Source organism: Ctenopharyngodon idella, chromosome 5, assembly GCF_019924925.1.
Source record: "Ctenopharyngodon idella isolate HZGC_01 chromosome 5, HZGC01, whole genome shotgun sequence".
Taxonomy (NCBI): domain Eukaryota; kingdom Metazoa; phylum Chordata; class Actinopteri; order Cypriniformes; family Xenocyprididae; genus Ctenopharyngodon; species Ctenopharyngodon idella.
In genome coordinates this window covers 14021865-14036620 of record NC_067224.1, presented here as the reverse complement: position 1 = coordinate 14036620, position 14756 = coordinate 14021865, and the positions used below count along the sequence as shown (strand labels likewise).

At 36.5% G+C, this 14756-nt stretch overlaps 1 protein-coding gene across 1 annotated transcript in view; it reads right to left on the bottom strand.

Annotated features, from left to right (window-relative positions):
* Positions 1–415: 415 nt before the first annotated feature.
* jak2b (Janus kinase 2b) overlaps positions 416–14756 on the bottom strand; it is a 38147-nt gene continuing 23806 nt past the window's right edge. The window contains exons 6-24 of the mRNA XM_051894233.1: positions 14311–14605; positions 13400–13519; positions 13079–13236; positions 12742–12853; positions 11940–12126; positions 11619–11743; positions 10891–11025; positions 9812–9899; positions 9576–9709; positions 9356–9494; positions 8298–8449; positions 8015–8165; positions 7781–7917; positions 7216–7405; positions 3383–3507; positions 2764–2936; positions 2492–2609; positions 2177–2290; positions 416–1046 (exon numbers count right to left, since the gene is read on the bottom strand). Coding sequence (XP_051750193.1) covers positions 912–1046; positions 2177–2290; positions 2492–2609; positions 2764–2936; positions 3383–3507; positions 7216–7405; positions 7781–7917; positions 8015–8165; positions 8298–8449; positions 9356–9494; positions 9576–9709; positions 9812–9899; positions 10891–11025; positions 11619–11743; positions 11940–12126; positions 12742–12853; positions 13079–13236; positions 13400–13519; positions 14311–14605 — 2788 coding nt within the window. The 3' untranslated portion in view covers positions 416–911. The remainder of the gene's footprint in view (positions 1047–2176; positions 2291–2491; positions 2610–2763; positions 2937–3382; positions 3508–7215; positions 7406–7780; positions 7918–8014; positions 8166–8297; positions 8450–9355; positions 9495–9575; positions 9710–9811; positions 9900–10890; positions 11026–11618; positions 11744–11939; positions 12127–12741; positions 12854–13078; positions 13237–13399; positions 13520–14310; positions 14606–14756) is intronic.

Below are 14756 nucleotides of genomic sequence, written 5' to 3'. Positions count from 1 at the left end.
GTTAGTTTTGTATCAAATAAAATGTGATTTTTGGTGACTGAGATCTAGCAGCAGCAGCTGATTTTTCCTCTTGGGCGAGTGATCCGTTCACAGCTTTCCCTGTGCATTAAATCCCTCATATGCCAGCAAACCAATGAGAACCCGTAAAATTAACATTGTTTGGCAAATAAATAAATGACGGACAGTTACAGAAGTTTTACCGAAATGTTATCATGTAAGCTTTATGGTGCACCTCAAACAAGGGAAATTATTAGTAATTTATAATGTTAATATTAATTAACAAGTCCACGAATGGCTTGGGTATGCAGAGCATTTGCAGCTTATATGGATTATATAAACTTACTCCACATGCCCATCATGTTACAAAGAGGTTAATGGGGAAAAATACCACTGGGAAATGGCTCATTAATGGCTATGCGATGACTAAAACATTAGCATTTATTCAAGAAAAGACTTTCAATAGTAAGATCTTTTATATCTTTTCAATCAGACACCACCTGCATTACAACAAACAACCTAAAAACAATTATATATTTTTTCAAATCTTAATTTACATGACACTGCTTCCACACAGTTCATTTCATTTTTATAAAATTATAAAATCATCTTTATATATGTACATACAACACATGGATGTAAAAATGCACAGCTCTTGCATTTCTTAATAAAACGATTCATTCATTCATACTATCGCTGATAGAGGGGCGCATGCCAGCACTGCTAGCAAAAGAGAAACCCATTCTTGATATAAATGACGTTAATTGTTCAGAGAGACGATGAGGTGATCAAGTCCTGGGGTTAGATCTGCCGAAATGGCACAAAGAAGCATTTTAAGACAGCGGACAGGGCCAGAGGACAGATTCATGGCTGGATATCTGCATGGCAGCGGTGAGCAAGTGAAGCTTCTCTCTTTAAAATGCAGGCACTTGGGTATATCGGTCTGAATCGCTACTGTCCCGGATCAAGTCTACACGGAGAGCGAGCTCCTTGAAGGTTGGCCGAAGACTAGGATCGTTGTCCCAGCATTCCTCCATGATCTCACACATCTAAAAGAATTAAAATTGGCAATGTTTAGCAAGACTGTCAGTAAAAGCTGATTTGCAATGATCTGTTTTTGACCTGGATTCTTTTTCATTTACACAATTATACACTACCAAAGCTTGGGGTCAGTGAGATTTTTTAATGTTTTTAAAAGAAGTCTCAGCAAGGCTGCATTTATTTAAATAAAAAATACAATAAAACAGTAATATTGTGAAATATTATTACAATTGAAATGACTGTTTTCTATTGTAATATATTGTAAAATATTTATTCCTTTGATGGCAAAGCTGAATTTTCAGCATCATTACTCCAGTCTTCAGTGTCACATGACCCTTTAGAAATCATTATAATAGACCCTTTTCATGGATTGTGATGATGCGTTTCCACATTTAACAACATTGCAAATCTAGTGAAGGTTTTAATATTTTATTTAAAAAAAAATAAAAAAAATAAAAAATAAATAAATTGAATACACTTTTATATGCTTTATACCTATGACAACTTCTGCTTCTGAGAACCCTGGAAGTATAAAAAGGATCCATAAGCTGATTTGCTGCTCAAGAAACATTATTATTATCAATCTTTAAAACAGTTGTGTTGCTTAAAATTTTGTGGAAACTATGATTCCCCAGATTTTTGAAGAATAGAAAGTTATTTGAACAGTATTTATTTGATATAGAAATATTTTGTAACATTATAAATGTCTCTATTCTCACTTTTGATCAATTTAATGTATCCTTGCTGAATAAAAGTATTAATTTTCAAGTCTTACTGACCCAAAACTCTTTGAACAGTAGTGTTATAAGTTAAAAAAATGTATATATTATATACACTACAATTTATACATTAGAACATAGAACATAATAAATGTTGATTGATGTTTATTTAATATATTAAATAAACATCAATCAGCATTTATGATGGTCTATGTATCTAAAATTACTCTAAATTAAAAGAGACTGTATTTGTACAAAACATTTTAAAGGATCGTAGATGTCAAATGTCTGCTAATTATTATTAGCATTTCTACACTATAAGTTTGCTTGATGTTTATGGATAAATCGTATTCAAATTAAAATCCTGACTTCAACTGTAGAGTTTTCAGTAGTGTTGTATGTGTTCTGAGATCTGGTACCTCTGAGGGACAGCCCATAGGTTGGGGTAAACGGTTTCCTCTTTTCAAGAGCTCGATGAGATGATAGACTATCGTTTGTCCCTGCTTGTCACCTCCCATCATACTCAGGAAAACCTGAACACAACAAAATAGAGATTCTTATTTAACAGTAATTCTATGCAGTTTCATTGACAGGTTGTGATTTTGTGTGTGATTTACATAACCAAAGCAATTCAAAACAAGCAACTGTTAAATGTTGCCCTTATTCCATGTGCAAGAATATGGCATGTCCAGAAAACAAAACAAGAAATAACAAAGAACAGCTGTGATACTTACTGTAGGGGGGCTACAGAGCTTGTCGCTGTATGTAAAGAGTTCATACAGAACCACTCCAAAACTCCAGACATCTGATGCTACTGAGAACTTACTCTCAGTAAGAGACTCAGGTGCATACCTGTTACAAACACACCTTTTACTCAGTTTCATGTTGTTCTAAACCTCTAAGACTGACTGACTTCTGCAAATCTTTCTGCTAAACATCTTTTGTGTTCCAACGATGCATGAAAGTCACAGAGGTTTGAATGAAAAACAAACAAAATGAAACATACCAGAATATTGGACTCTCTCCAGGTTCTTTAACTTTGTAGTACTCTTTGTCCTGAGGTAAAACCTTGGTCAAGCCAAAGTCACCAATCTTAACCCTGAGCTCACTCTCCACTAGGATGTTTCGTGTGGCCAGGTCTCTGTGAATGTACCGCTTTGTTGCAAGGTATTCCATGCCCTGTAGAGATATAACAGCAGATGTGACAATTTCAAGAGATTGTTATTTTTTTTTATTTCATATTTTAAATATTTTAATTTCTGCCGATTTCTATTGCAGAGCAGGGTTTCCCAACTCTGGCCCTCAATATCCACTTTCCTGCAGAGTTTAGCTCCAACCCTAATCAAACACACCTGAACAAGCTAATCAAGGTCTATTCACGTCCTACTAGAAAGCTAACGGCAGGTGAGTACATCGATCAGGGTTGGAGCTAAATTCTGCAGGAAAGTGTCTCTCGAAGGCCAGAGTTGAGAACCACTGTTTTTAGAGCTTGGCGTAACTACAAAAATGTTCTAAAGCTTGTTTTGTCTCATTTCAAATCCTCTTTTCATCTTGAGGCCCTCTTGGTAGTCTGCTGAGGCTTGCTGGTTGACAACCACTGATATAAGAAGAAAGGTCCTCATTACCTTGCATATTTGAGATGCATAATGCACAAGTTTCTTGTGGTCAATCCTGTCTCTGTTCTTGTTGAGATAGTCTCGTAGACTTCCGTAAGGCAGGTACTCCATAATCAGTCGAAGGTTTCTCCTTCCTGAGAAAACAAGAAATCACGCTTAAGCTTGCAATAAGCCGACATTAAGAAAGAAGCAAAGATCTACTGTGTTTCTACAATGAGGTAAAAATCAGTCACGAAACTATGGAGTGCACACAATGACTAAATGCACACTGTTTTACATTTCCTGTACTGATTGAGGGAGAAAATTATGCACTCAATAGGGAATATCCTCTGGTTCGGACTCAAATCTCTTTGAGACAAGAGTTTGATTTGTTTGGTCCATTTGTGGAAATAAAACTTTAATCTGCAATACAGGATAATGTACTATGTTTTAAACATTATCATCTAACCAGTCAGACCAAGATGTTTCAAGCACTTCTAGACAGATGCAAGAAGTTTTAAGATCAAATTCAAAAATATGTTTAGTTATTAAATTCGTAACCAAATGGAAGTAGCGACAAATTTTTCTTCCATATTATGACGAACATCCAAGTGAAATTTCACCAGAAGATATTTTGATAAAAAAAAAATTATGAGGGCATTTAAAAAAAAAAAAAAAAAATGAAGCATATACAGGTGCTGGTCATATAATTAGAATATCATCAAAAAGTTCTTTTTTTTATTATAAATTATTTTTAAAAATGAAACTTTCATATATTCTAGATTCCCTACATGTAAAGTAAAACATTTCAAAAGTTTTTTTTTTTAATTTTGATGATTAGAGCGTACAGCTCATGAAAGTCCAAAATCCAGTATTTCAAAATATTAGAATATTTCCTAAAATCAATCAAAAAATGAATTTGCAAAACAGAAAAGTTAAAGTTCTTTAAAGTATGTTCTTTTGTGCACTCAATACTTGATCGGCAGGACATATTACAGCAAATGACTTGCTCCTAGCACAAATTACTGCATCAGTGAAGTGTGGCATGGAAGTGATCAGCCTGTGGCACTGCTGAGGCACTACTGAGCCTTCAGATCATCTGTATATTGTTGGATCGACTGTTTCTCATCTTTCTCTTGAAAATATCCCATAGATTCAGGTCAGGCATATTGGCTGGCCAATAAAGCACAGTAATATCATGGTCATCAAACCACTTGGAAGTGGTTTTTGCACTGTGGGCAGGTGCTAAAGTCCTGCTGGAAAAGGAAATCAGCATCTCCATAAAGCTTGTCAGCAGATGGAAGCATAAAGTGCTTCAAAATCTCCTGGAAGATGGCTGCATTGACTTTGCACTTGATAAAACACAATGGACCAACACCAGCAGACGTCACGGCCCCCCCAAATCATTATTGACTTCAGAAACTTCACACTAGACTTCAAGCAGCTTGGATTCTGTGCCTCTCCAGTCTTCCTTCAGACTCTGGGACCATGATTTCAACATGAAATGCAAAATTTACTTTTATCTGAAAAGAGGACTTTCGACCACTGTTCACTGTCCAGTTCTTTTTCTCCTTAGCCCAGGTAAGATGCTTCTGACATTGTCTCTGGTTCAGAAGTGGCTTGGTAGTCCTTTTCCTGAAGATGTCTGAGTGTGGTGACTCTTGATGTGCTGACTCCGGCTTCATTCTACTCATTGTGAAGCTCTCCCAAGTGTTTGAATCGGCTTTACTTGACAGTATTGTCAAGCTTGCGGTCATCCCTGTTGCTTGTGCACCTTTGCCTACCCAATTTCTTCCTTCCAGTCAACTTTGCATTTAATATGCTTTGATATTTCACTCTGTAAACAGCCACCCCATTCAGTAATGACCTTCTGTGACTTACTCTCTTTGTGGAGGGTGTCAATGATTGTCTCCTGGACCATTGCCAAGTCAGCAGTCTTCCCCATTAGTGTGGTTTCAAAAAACAAAAGATACCTGGATTTTATACTGTAGGGATGGTCATTTAATGAAACTCAAATGTAAATATTCTAATATTTTGAGATACTGGATTTTGGACTTTCATTAGCTGTACGCTCTAATCAACAAATTTACAAAAAAAAACTTTTGAAATGTTTTACTTTACATGTAGGGAATCTAGAATATATGAAAGTTTCATTTTTTAAAATAATTTACAATAAAAAAATGAACTTTTTCACGATATTCTAATTATATGACCAGCACCTGTACATGGATGAATCGTTCACAATAAAATCAATACCATGCATTTAGAAAATAGATGGGGGGAATTTTCATTTTATGCTTTAATATGTTTGAACTGGACAGCAAATTACACATGTAATTACACTGTGATCCTTTATTAAAGGTGCACTATGTAAGATTTTCTGTCCGCTAGAGGCCTATTTAAAACAAAGGCGTAGCTTGATGACGCCAAGTTTGAGTGCAGAAACTTGGGACATGTGGTCTTTACCTCAACGGCCGGTGGAAAAGAATTGGGATAGGACTTGGGAAGAAATCATGTTCACGTGTGCGATTATTAACGTTACTGTAGTATGAAGCCGAGCAGGACCGAGTGTTGTGGGAGCTGAACGAGGCCGCTGGAGTGATTGCGCAACACATGCCTCACGAGCAGCTGAACTTTTATTATGCCACAGTCGCCGGCGCCGCTTCCGCTTCTCCGGTCATGAGTATGAGGTAACGCAGCTCTGTTTATCATATTAGATACATTTGAGTGTGTTAAAAATGTTATAGCGTTACTCTGTGCGTTCGCTCGGTGGCTGCTGTGACTTGCACACTGCAGTAAGCTAGATCGATTTTAGAATATCATATTAAATGCTAGATGGCTTGTGGCATGCAATTAATCTTTAAACGTATTGTATGATGAAGAAAATTCTGTATTACTGTTACTAAAAATAAAGCTGCATCTGATTATGCTATGTTAGCTACTTGACAAAATAGTGTTTTTCTCTGAGGCATGGTAAAGCATGGTACTCGCAAAAAAAATCAAGAAAATTATATTTAAACAATAAGACTAAACGTGTTGAGCTATATAACAATAATTAGTTTTCTGTCTATAAATATATCAAAACAGTTGTTCCCTTGTCTAATAAAACATGTAATATATTAAAGCGTCTTTGGTGTTCCGGAAACCGAGGGTAATGCGGGTATGACGCAAATGACAGGCGACTCCTCACATGTCCTGGAGCCTTGGTTAAAACTGCAATTTTCTCACGATTTACAAATAGTTGGAAACATTTAGGATGTTGTAAGTACTCAAGTGAACAAAATATATAACACTGGCCTAGTGTTTTTTGGTTGTATTTTACTGCAAAATTCTTACATATTGCACCTTTAATGCAATTATTGTGCTGGTCAGTCAAGAGACTGATGGTCTCACAACACCTTAATTTTATCTTAGAGTAATATTATTAATATATATCAAAATATAATGCTCAGTTACAGGCACTCAAAGAAATGTCAACTTGATCACTGCTAAAAATGAGCAGAAATTAGAATTTTCTGGTTCACTGGGGATCATTGGTGGTAAATGGCCTAAATACTATTCATTGCTTGTCTGGAATCAAACTTTGATTCAGACCACGCAGCTGAACCAAGTGTGAAGACTGCCTTAAATATAATAAACATGCAAATGCAGCTGACAGTACTACACACTTATTCATAATTATCAAGCAAAATCAATTTAGCCAATTGTAACGAAATCTGATCTTTTACAGGAAACTCTCAAAATCAACACATGATGGTGTGGAAAAATATTCTCTTTCAGTCAAATTCACTGTAAATGTGTGTGCCTAAAGATGATGCAACTAGTGGCACAAGAGGTTTCACAACACTACTTCCTTCCCATACCTGCACCATAGCACACGCCTTTATATTTCACAATGTTCTCGTGCTGGAGGGATTTGAGGATCTCGATTTCTCGCTCAAAGTCACGGATGTGTTCAGTGGTGCTGTGTTGCAATTTCTTCACCGCCACCACCTCACCGGTGTTGTCCTGTAGGGGATCATACCTGCACATTTCCACACTGCCAAAATTTCCCTGGAAACAGGAGATAATTACTGTGTTTAGTTGATGATCTACTCATTCTTTATTTTTTACTATTTCCCAAATACTTGAAATTATTTTATGTGATAATTAAAATTATGTCATAGATACTTTTTTGTAGAGCTTAACTTGATGCTCCCCTTTAAGCATTAAAGAAATATGAAGCAAATCAGCAATTCATATATATATATATACACAGTTTTTTTGCAAATGTCGTTGTCACTTTTGATCACTTTAAAGAATCCATGCTGAATAAATTATTCATTTCTTTGAAGAAACACTAAAAAAAAAATCTTCCGGACCTCAAACATTTGAACAGTAGTTTATATACAAAATAAAAAGTGATCCTACGGTGATGTTGGTGTCTACCTTGCCAAGCTGCTGCAGGAAAATGAGATGTCTCTCCTCAAATTGCACTGGCTCCTCATTCTCAAACGCTCCAGTATTGAATCCAGAAGCTCCTGCTCTGCTGGGTAAAATGTCACTCTCCTTCACGATCTCATAATCTGAGAACACATTTCATCACTCAACATTACACAGCAAATGCAAGAACGAGCAATGCCAGCGGGACTGTGTGTGTGTTACAGTGTGACCTGTTCTGACCTGGGCAGAAGAGACTGTTGAGGTCTCGTATGATGGCTCTAAATGAAGGTCTGAATGTTGGCTCGTAGTCCATGCAGCTGTTGATCAGGTTAGCGAGCTCTGTCCACTTGGGAGCAGGTAGTTGGTGAAGGTTTTCATAGAACAAGTGTTTCTGAATGGAGGAATACAAGAAATGTTTTTCAAGAGGTTTGGATTATTCCTTTAACAGCACTTCTTACTAAAACAGGCTTTTCTGATTAATATTTACTGTATTAGTATATTGAGGACACAAGTATTGCTTTACCTTGGAACTATCCATGTTGGCAAGTGGCTTTTCTCCTCCGCTGCAAATCTCCCATAAAGTTGTCCCAAAGCTCCATTTGTCTGAGGCAAGACTCAGGTTTTTAGGATCTAAGACGCATTCAGGCGACACCCAGGGGATTCGCTCCAGGAGAACTACAAAAATGTTTAAAATTAATTTAAAATTAGATGCAAATATTTTGATCAAATGTGACAACCCATTACCTATTACCAGTGATCAAATCAATTCTCCCATTTGGCATAGATTAATTTTGTTAAATAAAGTTCATTTAATTTAGTAAATATAATTTCGCAATTTCATGTACATGTGCTTTGATTAAATTATGTGCTGATACACAAGTTTTCATTATATTGGCCATTGGTTATTAAAAAACCTCACATCGATCGACCACACCACTACATGTGACAGAATGCATTTGGACCATATTAACAACAAATCTTAAAGGAATATAGTTCACCCAGAAATAAAAATTCTGTCATCATTTAAACATGTTATTTCAAACATGTATGACTTTCTTTCTTCTGTGGAATAACGTCTCTGTTTTGTTTTTTTTTGTTGTTGTTGTGTTGGACCCCATTGACTTCTTCAAAATATCTTCTGGACAATAAGAGGGTTAGTAAATGATATATTTTTCTTTTATTTCATTTTTGGGTGAACCATCTCTTTAATAAGATGAACAGTGACTTCTGCCCTCTGCTGGACAGTGTGAGTGTGAAAAGCGGTTTTCTATCTATAAAAGTGGTGTTATGAACAATTATTGTTAAATAAGTATTTATGTTGATTAGCCCTAAAAAAACCCCTAAACCTTTCTTTTAGACGTAATGGCTGTCATTTCTTTCCTGTGGAAATATTTATACATTCATTCACTTTACCATGGAAAATAAGCATAAGGTAACGGCTGCTTCTTGACCACTTTGAAAGTTTTGTGCAACTGCCACTAAGATGGCAAAATGCGAACACCATATGCCAATATCGGAGATAATGAAAAGGCGGCTACAGATTGACAAGTTCTCCCAAGAGCCTTCATGCTGTTCACTCACTCTCTCTGGGCAACACTGTGATGCTGATGCCAGGGTCACTTAGTTTGATGAATGGAGGGTTTCCCAACGTCCTGTCCTCCTCCCTGATCAAAAGGATGTTTTTTGCACACACATTCCCATGAGCCAGATTCTTTTCCTCCTGTTTGTGAAAGAACAAAAGCATTAGTCTACTTGGCTCACAATCCACATGGGCTATTCCTGAATTGTTGCTGTTTCTTACCAAAAAGAGCATAGCCCAGGCAAGCTGCTTGGCCACTTCCAGCTTCCACAGGATATTAACTGATATTGAGTTCTTGTTTTTCTTCAGATACGTGTCCAAGGACCCAAACTTCACATATTCTTGCACCATGATGTCTTCAAAAAAAAAAAAAAAAAAAAATAAATAAAACATCCACAAGCTCAAGTATGTATGCAGCAGTAAATCATTTTGGTCACGTGAACAGTGTAAACACTTACTTTCCTCTCCGCACACACAAATACCGTAGGTCAACACCAGATGCTTGTGGGTGAGCTGGCTCATCATGCTGGCTGCCTCAAAGAAAGACTTACAGAGGGGGAAAAATTAAGAGACTGAAGAAGCCACATGGTACATCAGTTAATAAAGCACAAACAAGCTTACTTCCTTTAGTGAGACTGAAACATGCCACATCTTATGAAATTTTATATTAAATCAGAGGTCTTCAACCCTGCTCCTGGAGACCCACTGCCCTGCAAAGTTTATATCCAACCTGCTTCAGCACACCTGCCTGTGATTTTCAAGCGACCCTGAAGAGCTTGATTTGCTGGCTCAGGTGTATTTGAGCTAAACTCTGCAGGGCTGAATCCGAAATCGCCCCCTATACCTTCATTCACTATTCCCTACATTAGTTCACTAATACAGTTCACTTGAAGGTGTGACTGAAAACGAGTGAGTGAATTCGGACAATGAATCCACCTGAAGGGCTACTGCTTTTGCATAGCTTGTGTTTGCCGTTTAATAATCATTTGAAACTTAGCAAACTGGCAGCTCCAGTAGTAAGATGAAAGGATTTATCTTGGAATTGTGTCATGGAAATTATGTATAAACCTTAGATAACTTAATAATCAATAAAAATTGAATTTATACCTGTATTATACACTGTACGCCACGGACGAGTGGTTTATAAAATGGATGGATGGATGGATGGATGAGCTGTGAGTGCCATCTTCTGGTGAGATGCGGGAATTCATTCGGTGCGCAACTCTCACAGTGCATTATGTGTATTCTCTAGCAACTGAGCGTACAACAGTTGTACACTCGTTATTTCGGTGCATTGTAGGATTGAATGAGTGCACTTGATAATGTCCACTAAGGTTTCGGACACCACTAAAAATAGCTGTTCCCTCAAGTAGTGCCCTATTTAAGGGTATGGGGGGCGATACAGACATAGGGTGGGTTGCCAGGATTCAATTCGTTTTTCAATTCAGGAAGTCACAATTCGATTCCAAAATTGGTTGCACATTTTCTCCTTTGATGAAACGCTCTCTTAAAACAGGACATTTATTCTATATCTTACCTCAGAGTAATTTCTGTGTGCTTTGTCCAAAACTTTGACAATGACTTCAGTCTTATGAGTTTCTCCATAGTCTCCCTGTTCTTTCCGAATCCCTTTGAAGATCTTGGTGAATGTCCCCTGACCTTGACTCTCACCCTGGAAACAATGTTACACACATATAATCTTATGAAAAATTACATTTACACTACCTGTGGTCAGTCTAGTTACTAAGCCTACTAAATCTGGGGTCAGTAAGGTTTTTAATGTTTTTTTATTTTTATTTTTTCTTGCTCTGCAAAGCTGCATTTATTTGATCAAAAATACAGTAAAAACAGTATTATTGTGAAATATTACAATTTAAAATTTTCAATTTTAATATATTTTAAAATGTATTGTATTCCTGTGATGACAAAGCTGAATTTTCAGCATCATTACTTCAGTCTTAAGTCTCACATGATCCTTCAGAAATCATTCTAATATGCTGATTTGCTGCTTAAGAAACATTTATTATTATTATCAATGTTAAAAACGATTGTGCTGCTTAATATTTTTGTGGAAACCGTGATACATTTTTCTAGGATACTTTGATGAACAGAAAATTCAAAAGAAGAACATATATTTAAAATAGAGTCTTCTGTAACATTATTAATAGTCACTTTTGATCAATTTAATGCACCCATGGTAAATAAAAGTATTAATTCCTTTTAAAAAAAATCTCATCACATATATAAGAAAAAAATAATGCTTACAAGATCAAGGTCTTCTTTCTTGATTTTGTGAAATACCATCTGACTGATGTTGTGTCTCTGCAGTGAGGGGGACAGGGGAACCTCCAAACCCCGATGACTTCGGCACACCAACAAACTTGACTTCTCTATTTACATCAAAAACACAAAGCAAAAAAAGTAAAACATCAAACCATTATGTCAGAATTATAAAAGGATAAAGATCAATAATACATTTTCACAATCTAAAAGGTTTGTTTTCCAGAAGATGATATTGTAGAGTTGTACTTTCCTGGTACTCGTATATCATATAACCATAATGAAAATTTAAGGTGCAGTACTGACCTTTGGCCTTTGGCGAACAGCACCTGCTAAACTGAAAGATGACACCATCTGATTTTACTGTTTCCTTCTGGTAACACTTGAGCAGCTCCTGTAGGCTTCTAAAACTCCTTTTGGTTCCACTAAGATTGTAGTCGCCATTCTCTGACCTGGTGATCAGGCAGTGCTTGTACTCTACGTCCTCATACGCCTAATGGAAAGAAATCATTATGTCAAGAGACTGTCAGGATGTTCAGAAGGACACATTACTGAAGGTACACTACCGTTCAAAAGTTTTGGGGTCAGTAAGATGTTTTTGAGAAAGAAATTAATATGTTTCTTCAGCAAGGATGCATTAAATGGGTTTAAAGTGACAGTAAAGACAATTATAACTACAAACTACTTCAAATAAATGCTGTTCTTTTGAACTTTTTATTCATCAAAGAATCCTGAAAAAAACTTATGTTTTCCACAACAATATTAAGCAGCACAACTGTTTTCAACATTGATAATAATAAATGTTTCTTGAGCATCAAATCAGCATATTAGAATGAATTCTGAAGGATCATGTGACACTGAAGACAATATATAAAATAGAAAACAGCTATTTTAAATAATAATAAATGTAATAATATGTCACATATTTTACTGTTTTTACTGTATTTTGATCAAATAAATGCAGCCTTGGTTTCAAAAAGTCCAAACTTTTGAATGGCAGTATATGAAGGTCAGAAGTACAGTGGAGGAATATTCAATCTAAAGTACAAAATGCTACTAACTGATAATATGTTTTGTGTAATTGAAATGGCACTTTATAAGAACGTACCCCAACTGCAAGAGTCAGGAAGTATTTGTTGAATTCTTTGGGGCTGCACCGGAGTACGAAGAGACCTCTCTGGTTCCCTGACTTGCGTAGTTTACTGATCGCAAACTCCATTCTGTCAACACAGACAATGAAAACAATGATGATGCTTACAAATGAAGCTCGAATGCAAATCTTCTGAGAATTTGATGAATCATTTTATTTAAGCCTGAAAAAACTAAATATAAACCAGAGCCAAAAATGGGGCTCTGAATAAATCCTTTGGAGTAATCTGTCAATCATTTACAGAAAATTAAGAGGAAATAAATAGTCATTCACAAGTATTTCCTGTAGTGCTTACGATATTGGCCCGTGGCAGTAGCTCTCGATGGCCTCTAGCAGATGGGGTGGGACGACATCCTTGCAGAGGTAGTGATGGGCATCTGTGGTCAGTCTGTAGTAACCATCGATTAGAGACACAAATGACAACGCCTCCATTGAGGTTGAAAACACCAGCTCCTGTTTGGAAAAGAAAAAAAAAAAATTCCCATTTTAGTGCATGATCTGTAAATATTTTCAGATAATCGCAGGAAGAAATCCAGAAGTTCAAAGGCACTGTGAGATTCTTTAAAATGGTGCAACAATGAAAGGATATCCCAGAGAGTTACAACAAAAAACTTACTAGAATTTTTCCATCCTGTCTGTTAATGGAGACAATGCGGTTCATGTTGGTACCCTCTTTGCTGGCTTGTCTGATACTGATATCGACAACTTCCGCAAAATCACAATACGTCTGCAGGTCCTTGTGAGAAAGTACAATAGTGTTACGAAATTTCACCAGCAGAAAAAGAAAAACATTTTTTTATTTTGGCATCAGTACAGAAATATTAATAAACACAACAAGACTGGTATTTCCTTCAGGATATGCCAATGCATTCAAGGCAGCAAAAGAATTGTTTTAAAGTTCCAGGAAGGTTTAGGTTTCAGGCTTTAGTTCAACAAATGAAATGCCACATCAGAGCCACTTTGCCATTGCCATGACACTCAGCATGTGTCTCAGTTATTTTAAATTGTAATAATATTTCACAATATTGCTATTTTTACAGTATTTTTGATTTTAAAAAAAAAAGCAGCCTTGGTAAGCATAAGAGACTTCTTCCAAAAATATTATTTTATTTAATATTTGAAATATTAAGATATCGTAAACACTACAGGAAACTTTTGAACGGTAGTGTATGTTAAATGGTTTTTTAATTAATTGTGGAGAAGAATAAGAACAGAATGTATGTTTAATGACTGTCAGTGCTGTCTTGAAAACACTATTTAAAAATAGGGTTAGTAAAACACTACAGAGTTACTGGCCTGACTAGACCTTTACTAATCTAAAGTCGGATCGGTTTCATTTGAAGTGGGTCCTAGAACAAACAGGCTTTCACAAAGAGTTCATAAAGTCATAGCTGTTTAAACATTTACTCAAATTTGAAATTTCAAACTTGCTTTGTGTATAGGCATGGCCAGGGGGTAAACATGTGATTTTGAAGTACTCATGAATTTGAAATAAAACGTTTAGGTTCAACATCTTAAACTGGATACCTCAGACTGTGTGTCTTTTTGTCGTTCTCGGCACCACTGGATGCCATGGTCTGCGGAGATGACGATGGTGACCTGCTCGGCCGAGGGCTCTTTGAGCTGGAAACGTTCAGTGTAGAAGCCAGAGTCCAGGGATTCGAGACTGATCAGGTATTTGAGTTTTAGGTCGCGCGCTGAGGCTCGGCACTGGCTGAGCTGCTGCACGACTTTCCGAAAGCGATAGCGAATGCGCTTCCTTGTGACAAAATGGTAGTCCTGGATTCGCTCCCTCATGTCTTTAGGGAGGAAAGACTTGTAACTGTGGATAAAGCAGAAAATGAGCGTTACTTTCAAATACCTCATTTTGTTTTGGTAGACTAGGATGGATGGAAGTTTTAGAGGTCTTTGTCCCATTTTTGTTTTTATTAGGGCTGTCAATGTTAACGCATGCAATTAATTCAAAATCCATA